The 24,958-nt window shown below is 42.1% G+C and overlaps 1 protein-coding gene across 1 annotated transcript in view; it reads right to left on the bottom strand.

Annotated features, from left to right (window-relative positions):
• The window catches only part of LOC137422386 (CUB and sushi domain-containing protein 3), a 1,172,941-nt gene that overhangs the window by 210,464 nt on the left and 937,519 nt on the right, over positions 1-24,958 (bottom strand). Inside the window, 2 exon segments of the mRNA XM_078772588.1 lie at positions 9,718-9,903; positions 23,884-24,072. Coding sequence (XP_078628714.1) covers positions 9,718-9,903; positions 23,884-24,072 — 375 coding nt within the window.

The raw sequence follows: 24,958 nt of genomic DNA, 5'->3' as shown, positions 1-24,958 counted from the left end.
CGTACCCAACTGGCCTCAGGAAAATTTATCATTAGATCTAATAAGACTGCTATCAGATTCCTATGAGATAACATGAGAAAATACATTTTAAATCACGTTTTAAATGAAAGCGTGTGGAGGAACTTGACTCAGTTGTTGTTGCATATTTATCAGTTATGGAGCAATAAGTAAAGTTTGGGGAAAGAGCATTTAAGCAAAACAAGATTTTGTAGTGAACAGATCAGTGAGAAATCAAAATGCTTGCTATGAAGTGCAGATTATGTATTGTTATGGATTCGTCACTTCCGTTGTTGTGGTTTTCATCCACTGTAAATATTTTTGATTCCATGTACTATTATTGTTTTCAAAAGGTTTATTGTTTATGAACTGTTTTCAAAAGGTGAAAAAGTTAGAGTTAAAAGAAACCGGAAACCGGATCGGGAACCGGACGACGAAGAGGAAGAAGAGAAAGAGAAGGCGGAGCGAGTGATTCGTGGAAGAAGCCTAGTTGCTTTGAGGTCTGAAGCGCACGTTGACGAGCGAGAGTCACGAGTGAACTTTGGGTTTCCCAGGAAAGGGATTCCTGCAACAGAGTTGTTATCGCTGTGACAGATCAACCTGCATGTCAGGTTTTGCGGTCGATTCTGAAGAGAATCGTTGGAGTGCAGTTACGCCACGAGAACGGGGCATCGGCCATTTTTCCCTCGCGCAGGACTTGCGCTTCGCTCAAGGTTTCATCTCGCTTCGACCATTTTCACCGCATTCAGACGTTGATCTGGTGTGTGTGTGTGTGTGTGTATGTGTGTGTGTGTGTGTGTGTGTGTGTGTGTGTGTGTGTGTGTGTGTGTGTGTGTAACGTGGCTTTTGAGTGGAAAATCTGTGTGTCGCCGATTTGCAGCCGTGAAACGTCCATACCCGAGGGTGTGATTTCCCAGTCGCCTTGAGGGCGCCTTTGCGCAGCTTTGGCAGCAGGACTGTAACTGCCAACCCAACGGGATTCTGGTCTCGATTGGACATTGTTCTGACGATCGCTGGAGCGGATCGACTTTGGCTTGAAGCCGGAATCAACTTTGGCTTGAAGCCGGGATTAGAGACATTGGGAATCTTCTTCTTTTCGCTCACTTGGAGCACAGTGAGTTATATTGTACGAACCTGGTGGTACCATCATAGGAAATATATATTGGTTGTACAATTGATTACTATTGTTGTTGTACTGTTATTCTTGTGTGATCTTAATACAATATTTGTTTGTTGGTAACAATTGGTGTGGCTTCACCATTGATCTTTGACATACAGAATAACACATTTTTCTGCCGTGACTCCTCTCGGGGCTCGGAGGTACACCGTGAGCGGGGGTTGGGGAGGAGCATGTAACAGTATATACTAGCGTGGCTTGGCTCGCTGCGCTCGCCTCACCACATGTCACCGCAGAGGCATGGGCTTCTTTAAATTGAGGATGACCTGACTGAATTTGAGTTGCTGTGTTATCATTATTTACACCAATCATAATGCAAACATTTATTTTGTACAATTTTTTTTGTAATATAGGTGATATTCTTTATTTGTAATTTATTTGTATTCAAAAAAGATTCATCCATCCAAAGTTCCACTCAACCATCCCAACTTCCACTCATCATCCATCCTTCCTTCCACTCATCCATCCCAACTTCGGCTGTGGCTTCTTCTCCGACTTCACTCGCTCCGCCTCCTTTTCTTCTCGTCTTTTTCCGGTTTGTCGTCCGGTTCCCGATCCGGTTTCCTGTTTCTTTTAACATTAACTTTTAACTTTTGAAACCAGAAATATCTATTCCCATTAAATGACAAAAATAATAATACATGGAATCGGAAATATTTACAGTGGATGCAAACCACCACAACGGAAGTGACGAATCCGTAACACTTCCCATCATTTTTGGCCAAAACTCAGAGATAGATGAAGCTTCAAAGACATCTCTGCATCCAGAATCATTTTGAAATTCAATCAGTTCATCTTGCAGGTCATCCTGGACGTCACTGACTTTAACAAGAAAAGGATTCCTGATAAGCCCAGTCCTTCTCTCCCAATTTCTGGAAAGTACTGCAGAAATTATTCTCGGAGATAGCTGAGGTGTGTCACAACATCCTTTGCAACGCCAGGATCCAACGGCTCATTAATAGTGACTTCTGAAAGAGATTCGAACATGGTAAAGTTCCCTTCCTCAGCCTTTCGTTTCCAGTTTTCAAGCTTCTGTATAAATGCACTGAGAGTGTCAATGAACTGAATGATAGTTGTTCCCTTTCCTTGCAGCTTTGGATTCAGTCTGTTCAGTTGATCAAAAATATCCACAAGGTTTGCGAGGCGAAAGACCCACAGCTTTTCATGGAAGGAAGCTTCAGGTTTGTTGCTTTTCTTGCATCTGTAGAAAACTCTGCATCTCTTCTCAGAGTTCAAACACTTGTGCCACAACATTTCCTTTTGATAGCCAACACACCTTGGTGTAGTAAAGCAGGTTCTTATGCTCTGAATCCATTTCTGTGCACAATTGCTTGAACAGTCAGGAATTCAAAGCACTGCTTTTCATGTAGTTCACAATTTTGATGACTTGTTCAAGAACATCCTGAAGATGAGATGGAAGGGTTTTTGAACCAAGAGCTTGCCGATGAATCAGACAATGAACATAAATGATGCCTGGAGATAGATTTCGAACAAGCGCTTGGAAGCCACTTTTTGCTCCGAGCATAGCTGGGGCGCCATTGCACAGTCACATTCCATTGCATCGCTTGGAAGCACACTCCACAGAGATTGTGCCAGTTCAGTTCCTCAGGGTCAAAGAACTCTGTTACTTTTTCCATCACATCCACAGCTCTGGTATTTCTTTAGAGAGAACGGCAGAATAAGAATTCTTCCTTGATGGAATCACCCTTCACATACCGAACGAAGGCAAGAAGCTGGGAACAGGATGAAACATCTGTGGATTCATACAACTGAATTGAGAACAATCCAAATGCAGCGTCTTTGATTTCAGCAATCACCTGTTCTTTTATGTCGCTAGACAAGTCAGCAATCCTCCTTTGAACCGTATTATTTGACAGAGGAATTTTGTTGAACTTTTTTTCAGCTTCTTCTCCAAGCAGAATCCTAGCCTTCAGAGCACATGGCTTGATCAGAGTCTCTCCTTGATCAGAGGTTTCTTCTGTTGCGCAATGAGGAGGATGACGGCATAAGAAGCCTCCGTAAGATGCTTGTTTTGCTGAAATAACGTTCCACTTTGATCCAAGCGCTGGCGCTTCATGTTCTCTTCCATTCGCTTGAAGAAGTCCACATCCTGATGTTGATGATGTGGATGAATCTTCTCCAAATGGAGCTTCAACTTCGATGGCCGCAAAGATTGATTTCCGAGAACTTTCTGGCACAGGACGCATTGTCCCTTTAATTCTCCACGATCATGTAAGGATGTGAATCCAAACTTTATGTATTGCCCATCATATCCTCGTTTTGTAATATTTCAGAAGGGTTTCTGAAAAAAAAAAAAAGGAAAAATATTTAAAAAACAAGACTAAAAAATATGCAGGGAATAGTGTGTGGCTACCACTGGCCACCACCAACACACACACAGAATTGAACTCTTGCTTTAGGCCTTGTGCGTGAAAAGATTTTATTATTTGGGCAAATATTGGGCAGTCTCTGTGTCCCACCTGGAAAACGTGCTGTGGCCCACTGTTTGCAAACCCATGGTATAAGGGAACTCATCAGTCAAAAGGTATATTCCAACAGTCCATAATTAATAGACGTAAATAATTAAGAGACAGGAGCAACCGGCATTCAAACAGTGCGGAGGTAATAGACACATAATAATCACAGCTTGACGGCTTCATGGACTGACGACTGGCGGACGGACGAAAATACGGTTTCCCAGATCATGTTTTTCGGTTACATACACCACACCTTCCTTGCTCTCCCCAACCTCTCTCTGTCTGTCTCTCTCTCTGTCTGTCTCTCTGTCTGTCTGTCTCTCTCTCTCTCTCTCTCTCTGTCTCTCTCTCTGTCTGTCTCTCTCTCTCTCTCCAACCCCTCTTCCTCTGCCCCCTCTCTTAGTATTCCCATAAGTGAAGCAACGAGTAGTATTTGCTAGTTAATAGTTTGTGTGAAAAACATTTACGGTGTGCAAAACAGAATAAAGTGCTTTGTGCAAATAAGAAGACATATTTGGATGTAAAACTCTTATTTATAAATCGTCAAAGAGTGATGGAACATCAAACAATAATGTTGGGAGTTTTAGTTTATGTATCAAATGGCTTAAATGATTCGTCAGGCTAAAGACATGGAGCGAGTTGAAAAAAGAAATACATTGGTGCTTTAGCAAATAAGGATAAATAGATAAGCATGCAGGGCCTGAAGAATAGAAGCAATTATATGCTACTGTACAAATTATTAAATTCTAATAGTTTAAAGATTAAAAAAAAACAACATCTCATGTATTATTCAAGACAACTGCAATCCAATCTATTTAGCAGTTGTGCTAGAACGTAAAAGAGATATTAATCTTTGGTTCACAAATTACTGCATGAATATAACATCACTCATAACTAGCCTTGTATGTATATAAGGCAAAGAGTGAATTTTAAATGTTTTACCATATTGAAAGGACAGCATTTGTAAATTAAATCCAGATTATTTGTTGACACGTGATCAAAATGCTGTGCATTTTCATTCACATTAGAACCATTAAATAATGCGTACAAATATGTGAATGCATCCGATCTTCCTGTGTTGTATGTCAGACACAACTATGATTGATCAGTGAGATCTGCTTTCATTTATTCAAGCAGCCAATAACAAGCCACAAGCTAGAACAGCACTCGGCAGAGCACATACCTCCACCAGGCTGAACAGTTTATATTTTGTATCCCACTGATATACCAGATCTGGATTCGGACCTGAACCAAAATCTAATCGGGTTGTTATTGTCGCATAACCAACTCATCCACCGAGTTTCGTCCAAATCCGTCCAAAACTTTTGAGATATCCTGCTGTCTATATGTTTTGCTCAATCTCTCAATGGTGAAGAATCACTTTTAAAAAATTGTATCTTGATCCAGATTCAGTCAGTCACCAAAGTCTAATGATTTCGTCCTTGTCACATACCCAACCTCTCCACCAAATTTCGGCCGAATTCATCGACAACCTTTTGAGATAGCCTGTCCAAATACAGACCAGCAGACAAACAGACAGAGGTGCAAACATAACCTGCGCTCACATTTCGTGGTCGAGGTAATAAGTTCATACAAGTATGTGATGTGTTTACAAATATGAGCTTGACATTTGTCATTGTATCAGCGTAGCTCTCCTAATGTGCTGCTTCCTCAAATCAAAAACAGCATGCAAGGAGATCACATTAGAACACTTATTTTTCAAATGCCAAGAATATATGGGGAGTCCACACTGTCAAACATGGAACCCAGATATCATTAATCTTGAAGCCTTCATAAGTTTTGGTGAAGCAATCATGAAATCTACATTTGGTTTGATTTTCAGGTGCCAATAACACATACATATAATTAGAACGACACTCGGTAGAGAGCATATCTCCACCAGGCTGAACAGTTTATGTTTTGTACCCCACTGATAGGCCGGATCTGGATTCGGACCTGAACCAAAATCAAATCGGCTTATTCTTGTCGCCTAACCAACTCATCCACCAAGTTTAGTCATGACTCGTCCATAACTTTTAACATGATTGGTTTCTTGATGTTTGGGCAGCAATCTGCTGATAACTGTCTTATGGAAGCCGAGTTGATATCCATTTTTACTGTAGCACATCCCAGCATTGTTCATCACTAAAATGTGTAATCTTTGGGCGATATTAAGTATTATAATGACAATAGTAACTCAGCATTGTTACCTTCTTCAAAGCATGAAAAGGTGAAAGTGTTTCTTCAAGTTGATAGCCTGGTGCTCCACATGCTCATGTGCAAAATTACCTTGGTCTCATGATAAATTAAAAATAGAGCTTGTGCATGGAGGCCTTTCATTTACATTTGAAAGAAAATTTGAGTTTCATTCAATATTTCTTTGAGCAAATAGCACAATTTCGTAGGCATGCTAAATGTACTTCCACACACACACACACACACACACACACACACACACACACACACACACACACACACACACACATATATATATATATATATATATATATATACATATATATGTATATACATTATACATATACATATGGTTGTGGTTTTTAGAACCCTCCACTTGGTAAATTTTTGGAAATGTTCCCTTCTAAATAATCTCCTGTAAATATTCCCATTTTTGGAAATGTTCCCTTCTAAATAATCTCCTGTAAATATTCCCATTTTTGGTGTAAAGGTCAAAGGTCGCACCCTAGTTAGGCCACGAGCAACACGTAGGACACCATAGGATCTTCTTTAGTTATTTCATTAGTATGTGTTTCAGGTAAGGATCTGTTTCCAATAGTTGAATCTGCATTGTATTAATCAAATAACCTAGGCCCCTTCTCAAATTCCCATCCCATTCATATTGCGGCATAATCTGCCCTCCAAATCATATTGCGCTACTCTACCAGCCACAGCCGCAGCAGCGTCCGCTGCCTTTGAGCTGAAGCTCGCCCCAAGCTGCCATAAGCCACGTGGCAGAGTGGGAGAAGAAGGGAGGAGCGGCCAGCAACATAGGCGTGGCCCCATCAACGCGTCACGAGGTGAGGTACCAATGAACCCTCACGACCAATCCGGGCCGAGGCGTGTTCACCGGTAGGCGGAGCGAAGCGGCCGCGGCTTGATAAGCGAGACTGGTAATAAAAGCGCGAGCGCGAAGCCCTTTTATGCAGATGCGGGGGAGACGATCGGGAGAAAGGAGTAGTGTAGTAAATAAACCATATTTGTTCTTCCTTCACCCTTCTTATTCTTTGGTTCCTCTCATCCGATCGCTTGCGTCCTGTCCCCAATTGAGTACATGTGGCACGATTTCGCCAACCGCTTTTAATCGGGTTTAGTCCTTTTGTTAACGGCTCAGATCGTGGATTGCTAGACCGCTCGGCAATTACCATCACATCCGCGGTTCGAGCAGGGACTCATCTCCCTGCTTTGCGGAGGGATTGGTGAAGGTATTTGGGAAACCGTTGACCAATCACCCTGGCCAATCTCACCCCGCAAAGGAGCGGGATAGTGACAGGACAGGAGATGGCCAGCTTAACAAGACAAGGGGATTAAACCCCCCTTGCTAATGGGAGTGCCATACTCTGAGATCCGTAACAATATATATATATATATAATATATATATATATATATATATATATATATATATATATATATATATACGTATATACACAAGGTGAGCCAGAAATATGGTCATTTTTAGCTGCGACGAGCAGCTACATGAGAGGACCGCGCTGTTGTTCTTGTTGTTGGGGTGCCTTTATGAATTGCGCATGCGCATACACTCGGACGTGCGTTGGTATGAGGTATGAACATATTGCAACGGATATCCTCATGATTCTCACAGCTGTAAGGACGAAGGACGGGAACAGTGGTGAGTTTGAGCTGAAGGTGGGAGTGCATCAGGGGTCGGTACTAAGTCCACTCCTATTTGTAGCTGTGATGGAGGTGCTGGCTCAGAACGTAAAGGAGGGTTTACCGTGGGAGTTGTTGTATGCAGATGATCTGGTGTTGATTGCAGAAAGTATGGATGGACTGAAGGAAAAGATGAACAAGTGGAAGGAATGTATGGAGACAAAAGGTCTGAAGGTGAATATAGGAAAGACGAAGGTGATGGCAAGTGGTAAAGCATGTGGTGAGGTGGAAAGAACTGGGAAGTGGCCATGTGCTGTGTGCAGGAAGGGTGTCGGAGTGAACTCCATTCAATGTACAATGTGCGCTGAGTGGGCTCATCAAAAATGTAGTGGTCTGAGAGGGTCATTAATCAGTGTGGCAGCTACATTCAAATGTAAGGTGTGCACAGAGGGAGCTGCAGATGGAGGAAATGTTGAGTTGGATCTTGGAGACGGCGTGAAGCTGGAAGGTGTGAAAACATTTTGCTACCTCGGAGGCATGCTGAATGGAGAAGGTGGATCAGACTCGGCAACGGTTGCTGGAGTGAGATGTGCATGGAAGAAGTTTCGGGAACTGAGTGGCGTGCTGATGAGGAGGGGAGTGTCGTTGAAGCTGAAGGGAAAGGTGTATGCTGCATGTGTGAGAAATGTTATGATTTATGGGAGCGAGACATGGGTAATGAACGTAGAGCAGCAACGAAGGCTGGAAAGGGTGGAAATGCGAATGTTTCGGTGGATGTGCGGAGTATCGTTGAGAGAGAGGAAGACAAATGATGAATTGCGAAAGATGATGGGAATAGAGCCTGTGATTGATGCTGTGAAGAGGAACAGGTTGAGATGGTTTGGTCATGTGTTGAGGAAGGATGAAAGTGACTGGTTGAGAAGAGTGATGGAAATGAATGTAGAAGGAAGTAGAGGACGGGGAAGACCGAGAAAGACTTGGCTAAAGATGGTGGAAGAAGAAATGCAGGCAAGGGGGTTATAACAAGGAGAGATGCAAAAAATAGGGCAAAATGGAGAAGATTGTCATGGGGACCGCAAGGCTAACCCCTGCTCGAGCAGGGCAAATGGCCTTAAAATGCATGTTGTTGTTGTATCCTCATGATTCTACATGTCGCAGCTGGTGACCACAATGTGGTCATTTTTCTCTTGTTGAAATTAGTGTGAAGGAAATTAAAAATTGTATTTCAAAATAAATTCATTCATGATATTGAAGTGCATAACATGCATTTTTATTATTTTTATTTATTACTGATTTTGTTTTATTTTTTGCAGGCAAAACACTTGAGTGACCATGTGGAACTGGTCGGGTGAAGAACGTGCTTTCGCTATCAAAGCTTTTTACAAGCATAATGATAGTGCAACTCCTGCACAACGTCAATTCAAACTCTATTTCAATGTTCAACGTCATGGAAATGTGCCGTCTGTTCGTGCTATCAAGTTATGGGTTCAGAAATTTGAGAGGACTGGTTCAACTTTTAAAGAGAAACCGCCGGAAGCACCCAAATCAGTAAGAACGGCACAAAGCATTGAGCGTGTAAGGGAGTCAGTTTTGAGAAGTCTGCATCGCTCCAGCCAAAAGCATGCATCAGCCTTAATAATTTCTCATACGTCACTATGCCGCATATTGCATAAGGCTTTAAACTTTAATCCCTATTAAATTCAAACTGTCCAGGAATTAAGCCAAGATGATGAGATTGCCCGCAATAATTTTTGTGAGGGAATGCTTTCATTTATGGACGGAAATGAAAACCAAAACATTGCTAACAATTTGTTCATGTCTGATGAAGCACATTTTCATCTGTGTGTCTGTCAACAAGCAAAATACTCGTTTTTGGGCAGCCGAAATCCCAAGAGAAATGTACATGAAACCGTCACACAGTCCCAAAATCACAGTGTGGTGTGCACTTTCGTCGAACGGCATCATAGTGCCTTACTTCCTTGAGAATGTCCTATGAACGTTCATATTTCAAGTATATATATATAAAGTATATAAAGTATATATATAAATATATATAAAAATTCAAGTATATAATTCAAGTATAAGAATAATTCAAGTATATAAAAAAATGCACTTTAATCTTCTCCTTGTGGATGTAACAGCTGTAAAATGTGAAGTAATGCAAGGGATTTTGAATCAAAGATACTTTTTCTGTACACCTTTACCATATGCTAACTCACCTTGGCAGAGTGGAGGCCGGTTGAGATTACTCCATTTGCCGTTGCTCTGACATGTTGCCTCTGCCTGCTGCTTTGGCGCAAACTTGTATCCAGGGTTGCAGGTGTATGCCACCTTTCCGCCAGAGCCATATCCACTTATGGACATAAACCCATTCTTTGGTGGCCTCAGAATTCCACAAGTTATTTCTAGTGGAAATAAAAGGAACAAGATGCCACTTTAACAAGTTCTTGCAAACATCTACTTTGTCCATGAAAGCTCTCCTGTGGATTATTTCTCCAAGAATGTTGTAGTAAACCGTCTAAGTGTTTATTCAGTCAGTTCAGTTGATTCAGTGTCAACAAATCTATGAGCAGAAACTAACATTGGGAAATAACTTAATATCACTTGGCTGCCACATGTAACCATCCTCAACCAATTGACTTAATCTATGTATATCGCCATCTTTTATCATACTAATCATTCTAAAATATGCAATTTGGTGTCTGTCTGTGTATATTTTTACTGTGATACATTCAGTCATTCCTTATCCAATCTCAAGCAAACTTGACAGGAGGGCAAATGGTCACACGATGGAGGTTGTAGCAACTTAATTTGGCCCTACCCTCTCTCCTCAAAGGGTTTTTTTCCACTCTCTTAACACACATCACAAAGTCCGTGTTAAGGTGTAGTATATCCGTGCTAAGATAGCTAATCGTGGCGTTTTTCCAAAGCCGCTTATAATAACAAAAGTAATAACAACACTTGTGATAATAGCAAAATATGAATGTTATTACAAAACAATATTAATACGAATAATATCCCTCTCTCCAAGAGGTTTTTCCTCCCTGGACAAATGCCGTGTTAATGTGTATAAATCGTGGCGTTTCATAGGACACCCTTCCATAAAAAAAATATTATAAACCACAAACACGTATGATTACCTTTTTAAACAGTTGCTACTGCTGTTTAACACGAAAATGAAACGGAGGAATCCTGATATTCTTGAGACCCGAGCAGGGATTTACTGTAATACATATATATATATATATATATATATATATATATATATATATATATATATATATATATATATACCGCAGAGAGAATAATATATAACATGAACCTTCCTGCACTCCAGTTGGGAGCGGGTGTACCCGTTACTAAAATGAGAAACGTATGTCTATCCCTGTGGCCGGTGTCTGTCACGCTTTATTCTAAAGGGTTCCTGCTGCCGTAGAATACAAAAATGGTACAGTTGGAAAGCTAACTATCGATTTATTTAGAACAAAATGAATGTCCGTTTAATCATCAAAATAGCTGATTTAAAAGCCCAGCTCCTTTCTGGGACAGAAGAGGAAGAAGCAGGATGTGGGGTTTCAATGTAGTGGTTCCAACGGTATGACAGCAGGAACTCTTTAGAATAAAGTGTGATGGACATGGAAGGAGCACCCAAAATTAGATACAGTAACACATCTCGAAGCAATCGAAAAATATTGAATAGTGTTTGGAAGGAGAAATTCACAGATAGACTGTTAATATGTTTGTGAAGTGCAACATAATGTCTTTTCATTGAACTGGTCAGCAAAGCGATGGGTAGGCATGGCTAGTTCCTACAATATCAGAACAAATCAGCCAACAAAGGCCTTTGTTTATAGTTGAATGAAGTGTTGCTTCCCTCGATTGGCTGGCACCCTGCTTCAAATCTGTCTCTCCTAGATTCTGTGGAATATAAAGCTATAGGCATTGTTTAAATCTCTCACAATGACACTGAAGCACAAGGCCTGTTGCTCTCACATTGCAAGCAGCTAGATAGAACCTCTGCTATCACCTCTGTTCTTGCTCCCTCTGCTTCCTCAGCACTCAGACCCTCACCAGGAACTCTTTAGTATAAGCGTTCTTTCAGTATCACACTCCTGGTTAAACTCCTAAAATATAAGCTCACCACACATCTCCACTCTTTTGTTGTTGTAATTTTCCCCTGTTAGTGGAACTGCCTTCTGGAGGCAGTTCAAATCTACTCTTGCCTCCAATGCTTCAAGTCGGTGGTTCACCAGGAATTTTTGTCATTCCCTATCTCTCTCTCTCCACCTGCCATCTTTTCTACAGCTATTTTACATTGCAGGTTATTCTCCTCAACACCCTTTTCTTTACCTGTTCATTCCTACCCTTGCTTGATGCTTCCGCCTGTGTCCCCACTGCTGTTGCCTTTTTGCTCTCTACATGTTACTATGTTTGATGTTATTGAACTTAGATTTTCCATGAGCATAGATTTTCGATCCCAAAAAAGAAAAAAGGGAAAGAATGGCAGCATATGAGATGTAGGGCATTACACCCAGATTAACTTTTAGTTAAGTTTAACTGCACTGGGAATCAAAACAGATTATAGACATCTCAAGGTTAAGATGCCAACTGATATATCCCATTCCCCTTTTTGAAAATAAAATATTACGATCAATTTTCCTTCTGAAAGAATTAATATTATTATTAATATTATTATTATTATTATTATTATTATTATTATTAATCAGAGAAGAATAAAACAAAAACATCAACAAGAAAGCATCTGCAAATGCAAAACCCGTCCATGTCAGCTTTGTATTCAGACTTCTTCTTCTTCGGGAAGATAAACATGATAAAAACAGCAAAAAAAATTTGACTTTATTTAACCATGACCTTTGACCTTTTGATCTAAAAAAACAATCGGCTTATAGCTTTTGATTGGTGAACCAATTTAGTGACTCAATATGAAAATTGTTTAAATTTCAGGTCAAGCGAATGAAACTTTATGATTTTATGCAACATTGGCCTTTTGAGCAAATTATTAATTTGTCTTCTCCATATTCTCATAATAAGGCTATGCTGAAAATTTTATGACAAAGTTCAAATGGTAAATTAAAATTTCAGGTCAATTCGAAGAAAATTGATGATTTCAGGTTACACTGTCCTTTGACCTTTTGACACAATTATGAATTTGCATTCTCCATATTCTAAAAATAAAGCTTTGTTGAAAATTTGATAACAAAAGCTGAAATGGTGAAAACGTTACAGCCCGAACAGACATACAGACACACATCGGAGGTGGATACTTTAGTAGGACCTGACAGGTCTCCGTTCCATCTCCTGAAACCCACCCACGTGTGGAGGTAGCAGGAAACAACTTACAAGCACACATGCACGAGCGTGCACACACACACACGCACACACACACACGCACGCACACACACACACACACACACACACACACACACACACACACACACACACACACACACAAAAACCAAGTATCTCACTATGTGGGGGACGGGATAACTAGAACGTGCACACTATAGAGCACATACCACCGTCAAGACGAATATTTTACATTTTGTATCATCTGATAGGCTGGTTCTGCACTCGGACCATTCCCAATATCTAATCGGCTTGTTCTTGTCACCTACCTAACTCATCCACCAAGTATTATCCGAATGCATGTGCAATGTTTTGAAATGTCATGTTTTATATTATTTAGCCCTATCTCTCAATGGTGACGAATCACTTGAAAAAACCAAAAAATTCTGGTATCCGGATCTGGATGTTCACCAAAATCTAATCATTTCGTCCTTGTCACACACACAATTGGTCCACCAAATTTCGTCCTAACATATATATATTTATATATATATAAGCAAAGATTTGCGGTTGGGAGTAAATCCAAATGACTCCATGGTAAGATCTCCAACCTTTAATTGAACAAACTCAACGTTTCGATTAAGAACATGTGACAAAGCCACACGCCTCCGTTAATCTTCCTCAAGAGTGATAAAATCATCTCAACATCCCCTTATATGCAAAGTGGGCGGGGTATATGCAAAGTGGGGTGGGCAAAGATGGACAGCCAATTAAACCGTATCCCGATCCCGATCCTGATCGATCGCTGAATTAACGCCAGGGGGCTGCTCAGCCTACTCAGCCTGCCATCCTTCCGAGGTCGGCAAATTGAGTACCAGCTTGCTGGGATGAATGATCACGGTGTGTACCCCGATTTAGAATAGGTACACCGTATCCCTGCGCATCGTAAGAGGCGACCAAGGGTTGGCGTCAGGAAGGGCATCCGGCCATAAAAACATTGCCTCAAACAGGGAACCATGATTGTCATGGGGCCCGCAAGGCTAACCCCTGCTCCAGCGGGGAAAATGGCCTTAAAACAATCATTCCCTCCCCCTCCCCTTCCCCCCTCCCCTTCCCCCTCCCCATCCCCCTCCCCTCCTCCCCCTCCCCCCCCTCCTCCTCCCTTTCCCCCCTGCCCCTTCCCCTCCCCCTACCCTTCCTCCCTCCCCTTACACCTCCCTTCCCCCTCCACCCTACCCCCTCCCCCTCCCTTTCCCCCCTACCCCTTCCCCTTCTCCCCTCCCCCTCCCCCCTCTCCTCCCCTCCCCCCCGTTCCCCTCCCACCGTTCCCTCCCCCGCCCGGAAATGCCGGGTACTTCTGCTAGTTTAATTAAAAGTTAAACCTGTAAATAATTAAATTGTAAATTAAATTAAAACTCGAAATATATTAAAGCAAATTTTTTTAAGATAAAATAAAATTGCCATAATATCAAGATCATCACGTGTGCCCCCTATCCCCCCCCCCCCTTCCCGCATTCCCCTTTACCGCATAGGGCCACATGTGATGATCTTGATATTATAGCAATTTTATTTTATCTTAAAAAATTTTGCTTTAATATATTTACAGTTTTAATTTAATTTACAATTTAATTATTTACAAGTTTAACTTTTAATTAAATGTAATGATTGTTCCTGATTTTCTAAACACTTGAGTTATAATCCAGCATTGTTTACAGGATTGTTTTGATCCGTTAATATGCGGTTGATTTTTGAATTTGGTCAGTGACGTTCTCCGTTCACGAGAGCGGTGTGATACGGTTTAATTGGCTGTCCAGCTTTGCCCACCCCACTTTGCATATACCCCGCCCACTTTGCATATAAGGGGATGTTGAGATGATTTTATCACTCTTGAGGAAGATTAACGGAGGCGTGTGGCTTCACATGTTGTTAATCGAAACGTTGAGTCATTGTTTGTTCAATTAAAGGTTGCAAATCTTACCATGGAGTCATATATATATCCTGCTCAGTGCTCACAGACAGACAGGCAGAGAAGAACAGACAAACAAAGCGATCGATAGTGGTGAAAACATATGCTCTTATATTAGATGGCGGAGGCAATAAAAAATTATTAATACATTATTATCATTATTGCTTTGTGGCAGCAATTTGAAGCATTTATTAGCAATGGATTTAGTAATAAAACAATACGTTAAAGCACCCACTGATCCAATTCAGACAAATCAAAAGCAACATACTTGAAAATATTTCTGACTCACAACACACACTCACAAAAATGTAAGCAAGCCAAGATGATAGATGCCCTACTGTTTAAAAGATATGAATTATTAGTAGGCCTACAAGAAATGCTATCCCAGATTTATTTTATGTGGTTATCCTCTGGGAGAGTGATGGTCCCTGGGGATGCGGGAGTTCACTATCAGCTCCAAGCTCTCTTGGGCAGATTATATCTTCAAGCTGGACTCCAAAGCTGGCTGCTACTCTGGAATTCTCTACAGGGGGCAAGTCTTCCCTTTGCCATCCTCAGATTAAAACGATGAATAAGGATTTCATCTGAAGTGGCATGGAGCACAGCCTGAGGTCTGGTGCTGCTGTTTCCTGTCTAGACTCTCACTAGCAGCATTGAATCTAAGGCCCTCTATGCCACTGGTATTTTGCCATCCCAGTCCCTCTTTTCTTGTTATTCTGCACACCACCAATTCATTGCTCACAATATTCTCTCGCCTGTGCAAGTATCATCCTGAATCTGTTGCCTCAATATCTTCCTTTTATTCAATTATGCTGCCCACTGCCACTTCGTAATCTTAATTTCTAACGTTGAGCTTCACTAAACTTGCGAAGACCCTGTTATCAACCTTCACCCACAATCCCTTATCTTGTGCTTTGATGGATGCTGATGTTTCTGTCCTTTTGCTTCCTCTTCGCTTTATTTTGTGTCTTTTAACCGTTGACAACTGTTTTTCTGCTTTTCCATGAGCAACAATACCTGGATAAAAAGAAAATATCGGCACACATTGTGAACGTTGGTCATATCAGGATTTCTCAGTAATAGCAAGTTATCCTTTTAAATGTATTTTCCTGCGTTATCTTCATGAGAAAATTTGATTTCACAATAAATAGGCACTTAATGAAGGCCCTTGATGTTAAATGAGTTCAGGGCCGTCTCCCTAGATACAGTCATGGCCAAAAATATTAGCACCCTTGCACGTTTTTCAAATAACTCACAATTTTCTCGAAAAAGAAATTGAAATTGACGAAAGTATTTGGTCTCCACAATTCTATATTTCACTGTTAATATTACAGAACCTTTGCTTTTGATACAGAACTAAATATATCCTTTTAAATCAGAAAAAGAAAAAGAAATGGCATTGAAAAAATTATTGACACATGAGACTTTATATTTGGTAGCACAGCCTTTGGACAAAATAACTGCAGTCAAGCACTTCCTGATACCATGAATGAGCTTCCTGCACCTCTCTACTGGCAGTTTGGCCCACTCTTCTTGTGCAAACTGTTCCAGTTCTCCCAGATTTGAAGGGTGCCTTCTCCCAATTGCTGTTTTCAGATCTCCCCACAGTTGTTCAATGTGATTTAGATCTGGACTCATTGCTGGCCACTTTAGAACAGTCCAGCGTTTTGTCTTGAACCATTCCGAGGTGCTTTTTGAAGTGAGTTTGGGGTCATTGTCCTGCTGCAAGACCCATGACCTTCGACAGAGACTCAGTTTTCTGACACTGAGTTGAACATTGCGCTCCAAAAATGCCTTGGTAATCTCCAGATTTCATGATGCCATGCACACATTCAAGGCACCCTGTGCCAGAGGCAGCACAGCAACCCCAAAACATCACTGAACCTCCTCCATGTTTGACTGTAGGGAAGGAGTTCTTATCTTTGAAGGCTACATTTTGTTTTCCGTAAACATAGAGATGATGTGCTTTACTAAAAAGCTCTAATTTGGTCTCATCTGTCCATATGACATTCTCCCAGAAGGATTTTGGCTTGTTCAGGTGTGTTGTGGGAAAACTCAAGTCGGGCTTTCTCAGCAGTGGGGTGCTCCTTGGTCTTCCACCATAGAACCCCCTTTCATTGAGTTGGCGACGGATGGTGCAAGTTGAAACTGTCGTACCTTGTGTCTGAAGGGCAGCTTGAATCTGTTTTTTCTTCATTCAAGTTTTTTCTTGCGGCCACGTCCAGTGAGGATGGCTATAGTGCTATGGGCTTTAAACTTCCTGATAACATTGCGTATGGTGGACACAGGAACATCAAGGTCTCTGGAGATGGACATGTAGCCTTGAGATTGTCCATGCTTGGCTACAATCTTTTGTCTGACCTCCTCAGACAATTCTCTGGTTTTCTTTCTATTCTCCATGCTCATTGTGGTACACACAGTGACACAAAACAGCAGAAGGAATCCTTTTCTCTATTCAAACTGATTGATTGAATGATTTTTATATTGCAGGTGTGGTGGATTTCAGTCAAATCCCAGTGTCAGGGATTTCGTGCATTTGGCTCTGTTGCCGGGGCAGCCCTTGAGCATTCTGGGAATTAAACAGAGCTGGCAGAAACGGCCCCTCACCTCCCTGTAACATAGCCTGTTGTTGAAGTTTTCAGGCTCCAACCTGCATGGACGAGAGGATAGCTTTCATCTTCCTAAACAGCCCCAAGTGTTATGCTTTCCGTCTTGTCTTTGAAGTTTTCTTTCATTATTTACTGACCAGTATAAAAACCCTGCATAGATGTGTTTTGATGGAGAGAAGCTGGTCCGTTCCTGGCTTATACGGCAGCTCTCCCATGTACATGTATGTATCCCTGGTACCTTTAATAAATTCTCCCATAACTGTCTGAGTTTGGTCAAACTTGTAGCCTTGAGATTGTCCATGCTTGGCTACAATCTTGTGTCTGACCTCCTCAGACAGTTCTCTGGTTTTCTTTCTTTTCTCCATGCTCATTGCGGTACACACAGTGACGCAAAACAGCAGAATTACTCCTTTTCTCTATTCAAACTGGTTGAATGATTGATTTTTATATTGCAGGCACCTGCAACTCACCATAGGTGAGTTCAATTCCAAAGTAAAGGAGAATCATATGCTTGAAATATAATTATTTCTAACAACTTCTAAAAGGTGCCAATAATATTTTCCGGGCCATTTTAGGATTTCTGTGTGGAATAAGTTAAGATTTAGTAATTTTTTCAGCTTTTTTGTTTTGTTCCACTGCAAACCAAAGATATACATCTGTGGATACCAAAATATTTTTTAATTTCAACAATTTTCTGGAATAAATGGTGCATTATTTGAAAAAAGTGCATGGGGGCCAATAGTTTTGGCCACCACTGTACATTTTGAGCATTTGTTACAGTCTGACATGTTACAGTCAGTCTGGCACCCGCCTCACTCCAAGCTCCCTGCCTATGACATCCAAGGCCAAATCCTCACATGGCTTACTGACTCCCCTTGCTCTCGCAGTCAACTCGTGGCTTTCAAGAGAATCCTTTCATCTCCTCCTGTCAATTCTGGAATGCTGCAAGGCAGTGTTCTGGGTCTGATCCTGTTCCTAATCTTCATCAATGACCTCTCTGACCCTGAAAAATCCTATATATCTTTGCTGAAGACTCGACCCTCTGCTTGTAACATCCTCTACCCTTCAGAGAGGTAAGCAGCAGCATCTTCCCTCTCTGCAGACCGTGATAGCTGGTCACAAACATTTGGAATAATAGTGGGCCCGTTGGTCCAATGGACCAAATTTGCATTTGTCTTCACAGCCTTGCAGCATGCCTGCCTGCTGTACTGCTTGAACATTAACTTGCCTTTCACCTATCCCAGATGTGCTTGTGTCAGGGAGAGGATTATATGTTCGTTATTATTATTGCAAAATGATAATACTATTATTATTGTTGTTAACACTATTTGTATTAATTAATATAATGATATTTGTTACAACTTGCTTTGTTACAATGCTATCAATGTTTTTGTTATTACCCTCACAGGAGGAGAGGGTATTGCATTTGGTTCCGTTTGTCTGTCTGTCTGTTTGTTTGTCGGTCTGTCCGCACAGAATAAATATGATTTTCTCGGCAACCGTTGGTCCGATTGACAGGAAATTACCACCATAGGTGCAACTCCACATGCAGAATTTTTTTTAATTGTAATTATGACGTCATAGGTCACGTGGTTTGGGCGCCATCTTTGAAAAACCGAAAAAATTTGCACCCCTATATCTCCAAAAGTGCCGCATAGAAAAATTGAGACATGGCTCATTGTAAAGAACTCTCCATGGGGAACAAAATAAGTTAATGATGATGTCATAGGTGCCTCCATTATGACGTCATAATTCGACAAGTACAAAACTTCATCCGATCAAAATGAAATTTCTTGAGCGTCATGTAGGGATAAATTGGTGGAGAATTTTTTTGAATGATGTCATAGGTCACGTGGTTCTTCCACCATCTTAGAAAAACCGAAAAACTTTGCACCTCTATATCTCTGAAAGTGCTGCATCAAAAAAATTGAGGAATGGCCCATTGTAAAGAACTCTCCATGGAGAATAAAATATATTAATAATGATGTCTTAGGTGCCTCCAGTATGACGTCATAATTTGTCAAGTACAAAACTTCATCCAATCAAGATTAAATTTATTGAGTGTCATCTAGGGATAAATTGGTGTAGAAAAAAAGAATGATGACGTCATCGGTCACGTGGTTCGGCCGCCATATTTGTTTTTAACACAAAAGCCTTAAAAACCACCGAAAACACATCCTGGCGAGGGTCTGCAATCTCCGATTGCTCTTTCTTGTTTCTTTTGTAATTAGAATGACATGCCATGGAAGGATGTATTAAGCTGCTCTATTACACCTTAACATGGCGTGTGCTTTAAAGCATGGGAATTATTCCAGATTCTTTGTTGTTAATTAGCCTAATCAACTCAGGAGGTCATGACAATCATTTAGGTGTATCTCACTCCACATCAGAAAGCTCCAGTAGAACTCTACAAAAAACATTCCACAGATCATTAATGAAGAGAGTCAGAGAGATCATTCATGCAGATTCAGAATAGGATGGGGCTAAGAACACTGCCTTGGGACACCCAAGCCCCAACAGAGAGAGGAGAAGAAAGGATTCTATGCAGAGCCACATGTTGGCTATGAGAGTGGAGGAAGTCAGTAACCTAAGAGTGTAGTAGGCCTTGAATGCCATAGGCAGAGAGTTTGGAGAGCAAGGCGGGATGCCAGACTGTATTGAAACAACAACAACAACAACAACATGCATTTTAAGGCCATTTTCCCTGCTAGAGCGGGGGTTAGCCTTGCAGTCCCCATGACAATCTTCTCCATTTTGCCCTATTTCCTGCATCTCCCCTTGTTAACCCCCTTGCCCACATTTCTTCTTCCACCATCTTTAGCCAAGTCTTTCTCGGTCTTCAGCGTCCTCTACTTCCTTCTACATTCATTTCCATCACTCTTCTCAACCAGTCACTTTCATCCTTCCTCAACACATGACCAAACCATCTCAACCTGTTCCTCTTCACAGCATCAATCACAGGCTCTATTCCCATCATCATTCGCAATTCATCATTTGTCTTCCTCTCTCTCAACGATACTCCACACATCCACCGAACCATTCGCATTTCCACCCTTTCCAGCCTTCGTTGTCGCTCTACGTTCATTACCCATGTCTCGCTCCCATAAATCATAGCACTTCTCACACATGCAGCATGTGTGAGAAAGCAAAGGCTTTCGCAAGCAGGGCATGCAGCAAGCAAAGGCTTTCGCCTTTCCCTTCAGCTTCAACGACACTCCCCTCCTTGTCAGCATGCCACTCAGTTCCCGAAACTTCTTCCATGCACATCTCACTCCAGCAACCGTTGCCGAGTCTGATCCACCTTCTCCATTCAGCATTTCTCCAAGGTAGCAAAATGTTTTCACACCTTCCAGCTTCACGCCGTCTCCAAGATCCAACTCAACATTTCCTCCATCTGCAGCTCCCTCTCTGCACACCTTACATTTGAATGTAGCTGCCACACTGGTTAATGACCCTCAGACCACTACATATTTGATGAACCCACTCAGCGCACATTGTACATTGAATGGAATTCACTCTGACACCCTTCCTGCACACAGCACACGGCCACTTCCCAGTTCTTTCCACCTCACCACATGCATTACCACTTGCCATCACCTTCGTTTTTCCGATATTCACCTTCAGACCTTTTGTCTCCATACATTCCTTCCACTTGTTCATCTTCTCCTTCAGTCCATCCATACTTTCTGCAATCAACACCAGATCATCTGCATACAACAACTGCCACGGTAAACCCTCCTTTACGTTCTGAGCCAGCACCTCCATCACAGCTACAAATAGTAGTGGACTTAGTACCGACCCTTGATGCACTCCCACCTTCACCTCAAACTCACCAATGTTCCCGTCCTTCATCCTTACAGCTGTGCACGCTCTTTTGTACATTGCCATCACTACTCTGATCAACCATTCTTCCACTCCAAACTTCCTCATTGCCCATGTCACTACTTCGTGTGGAACCCTATCAAATGCTTTCTCCAGATCAACAAACCCAAGAAACAACTTCTTCCTCTTCTCCATGTACTTCTCCTGCAACTGCCTTACAATAAAAAGCACATCTGTTGTTCCTCTTCCTGGCATAAATCCAAACTGCATTTCGTCGATCTTCACTTTCTTCCTTATCCTCCTCTACAACACCCTTTCCAATACCTTCATTCCATGCTACAATATCTTTATCGCTCGATACGAGCCACAGTCCAGAGGGTCACCTTTCCCCTTGTATGGAGGGACGAGGGTACTCATTTCCCAATCCACTGGAATGCGGCCTTCTTTCACCGCCAGATTACAGATCTCTGTCATTCTCTTCACACCCCAACTTCCTGCTGCCTTCAACATATCTCCCACAACTCCCGTCGGCCCTCCCGCTTTTCTACTCTTCATTGCTTTTATCGCTTTTATCGCTTTTAGCCCGGGGGGGTGGGGGGAGTTATTGCTTTTATCGCTTCCTCAACTTCCTTCTCAATTATCTTCTCTGCCGGTCCGAAAACTGGGTTACTCTCGATGTTGCCATCCCTTTCATTCTCTGCATTCAACAGCATTTCCATATATCTCTTCCATCTTCCTTTAATTCCCTCTGGGTCCACAATGATTTGTCCCACTTCATCCTTCAAGCAAATCATTCCCATCACATCACACCTCTCTTTCGCTATCTGCTTTGCAATACGGAATACCGCTCTCTGACCCTCTTCCGAATCCAAGCGTTCTCCGAACATTTTCCTACATGCCTCCTGCGCCTTTGCTACCTCTTTCTTTGCAGCCTTCTGGGCTGCCTTATAATTTTCATGCTCTGCTTTTTCTGCCTCCGTACCCTTCGCCATCTGCCCCTCCTTGAACTTCTTCATCTTCTCGTCAATCCTATTTCCAACTTCATTATCCCACCACCATGTTTCTGAGTGCCTCGGTGGTCCTTTTGTCCATCCACATACCTCACCAACGGCTCCCAACAGACTATCTTTCATTGACATCCAACCACTTTCAAGCTCAACCACATCATTCTCTACCCTACTCAGCCTCTCTTTTAATGCCTCCCTTACTGTCACCTCTTTCAAACTCCACACCTTCATTCTCGGTTGGTACTTCACCCGCCGAGCTCTCCTCGCACCTTTCACCCTTATGTCGCAGACAACCAAGTGGTGAAGTGAAACAGCCTCCTCCCCCGGGATCACCTTTGTGTCCCGGAGGTGCCCCCTATCTCGCCTATGCACCATCAGGTAGTCAACGGTTGTCGTCGACCCACCTGACGTGTATGTAACAAGCTTATTATCCTCTTTCTGGAACTGAGTATTAGAAATCAACAAATCAGCTCCATCAGCAAACTCCAAAATCCTTTCACCTTCTCTATTTCTCACACCATATCCGTAACCCCCATGAACTCCCTCAAAACCGTCCATACTCCTTCCCACATGTCCATTTAGGTCTCCTCCTACCACAACAACATCCTCATCTTTCACGTTTTCCATCAGCTTATCTATTGCACACCAGAACTTGTCCTTCTCTTCATCACTCCGACCAACCTGCGGAGCATATCCCGAGATGACGTTCACCAAGAGCTTTCCAATAATCATTTTCACCATCATCAACCTATCACTCACTCTCGTCACACTCACCACACTGTCTACGAACTCCTCAGAAAACAGGACACCAACGCCATGCACGCCCTCCAGGCACCCTTGCCACACAAACTTGTATTTCTGTCCCTGCCTACCCTTCACCATTCTCACACCACTTCCCTTCCATCTCATCTCTTGCACACAACATATGTCCACTCTTCTTCTGACCAATACTTCCACCACTTCTCCTGATCTCCCTGTCATTGTCCCTACATTCCATGTCCCAAACCTCAGAAACCGATCACGTTTTGTCGTCATAAATGGAGTGATTTCCACCCTTGCTTCGATCGGGTTCCCCACCTTGAGTTTTTACGAGAGGGAGTGGGGTCCCCCACGGGGTACTTCGGGCTGTACCCTGCCCATATGTAGTTGTAATTGTCATGGTTCTCTTTTTGAGGCAATGTTTTTCTGGCCGGATGCCCTTCCTGACGCCAACCCTTTTAGTCGCCTCTTACGACACGCAGGGACCCGTACCTATTCTAAACCGGGGTACACACCGGCATTGTATTGAATACACCAGACTGTATTGAAAGGTAAAAATATATATCCAGAGAGACCGCCTGATCTCATGTCTGACATTGAGGGTCTCCATCCATTCGTGGGAGAGTAGAAGCAGAATGTCAAAGGTAGAGTGTCCAAGCTTTGGAGAAAATGAATGATTTTATGTCAGCTCATGTCTCCCTCTATTTTGTCAAACCTGCTGTTGGTGTGTTTCCCTGTCTCCTTCTACTGTTCATTTTGTTCTGTTACGTCCTAATCAATTCTGTGTTTTAGCTCCTCCAAAGAGCCTTGACATTGTATAAAAAGCAAGCCTTTGTGATGCAAAATGTTGAAGGATTATAAATACGGGAATCCATAAAAGCATGGTGTGTATGTCGGCAAAGCAGGGCTGCTCACCTTGACAAGCTGGCACACCTGTATCCCAGTAGAACCAGCCACCTTCTGCTCTGTGGCACACAGCCTTGCGGTGTCCGATCAGCCGGTAACCAGATTCACAACCCCAGTGGACAACAGAACCCTCGCGGCCTCCACTCTGGCTGAGGACGGAGCCGTGATGTGGTGCTGGGGGCGTGCTGCAGTACATCGCTTGAAAAGGGATAAGTGATGAGGTGAAGAAAATAGAAAATGAACACGCAACATCCCCAGTAAATTGTAGAGAGACTTTTAAAAGACAAATAATGTTTGTAAAAGGAAGCAAAGATATGGATACATTGTGACATTTCCAGGAGCAAGTCGTACTTAAAGCTGCATCAAATCTCTCAGTTGGTTTGTGTTGTCCTTTTAATGAGTGTGGCTTACACAGTGACACACTATGATCAAAAAGTGAAACTGCAATTGTGAAGGCCTTTGGTTGTTACAGGCCTGATGATGGCCATGTGAACAACATTGTCAGATTTACATTTCAGTGTCCTCTCGCATCATAAGCTTGCTGACAATTTTCAGCTCAAGACAACAGATCCTTAAGATTGCTTGGTTAAATTGAAGGATTGCTTGCAAAGAAGGAAAATATGAAGCAAAGGATAACATTTGAAGCCGAAAAAGTAATTTTGCCTATAATTGCAATGCTAACTAAGAAAACCATCAAAATAATGTTTTTTTTCCCTCCACTCGAAACTGCTGACTTGAGCGAACTTTTCCCTTATCCAATCATAACTTTGAAATTGCACTAACCTTCATCTGTCCTCACAAAAATAAATGTGAGAAAGCATTAAAAAATCGACGACAGACTCTCCTCGACTTACGACGGGGTTACGTTCTGACAAGCAGTAAGTCGAAGTGGTCGTAAGTCGAATCACCCCTTATGGACTTATTATATATTACTTATTACATATTTCCAAGTCCGTATTCTACCATAGCATCATTTGTTAGATTTAAAAAATACACAGAGGGAAACCAAGGGGAAACTGAGAGCCATAAAGATGGAGTGAAGAGGCACACTGGGAAATAACGATGGTAACAGAGGAGGAAGAAG

This window comes from Myxine glutinosa, chromosome 2 (genome assembly GCF_964187855.1).
Source record: "Myxine glutinosa chromosome 2, kmMyxGlut1.1, whole genome shotgun sequence".
NCBI lineage: Eukaryota > Metazoa > Chordata > Myxini > Myxiniformes > Myxinidae > Myxine > Myxine glutinosa.
The sequence above is the reverse complement of the archived record's forward strand: the minus strand, read 5'-3'. Positions and strand labels throughout refer to the sequence as shown.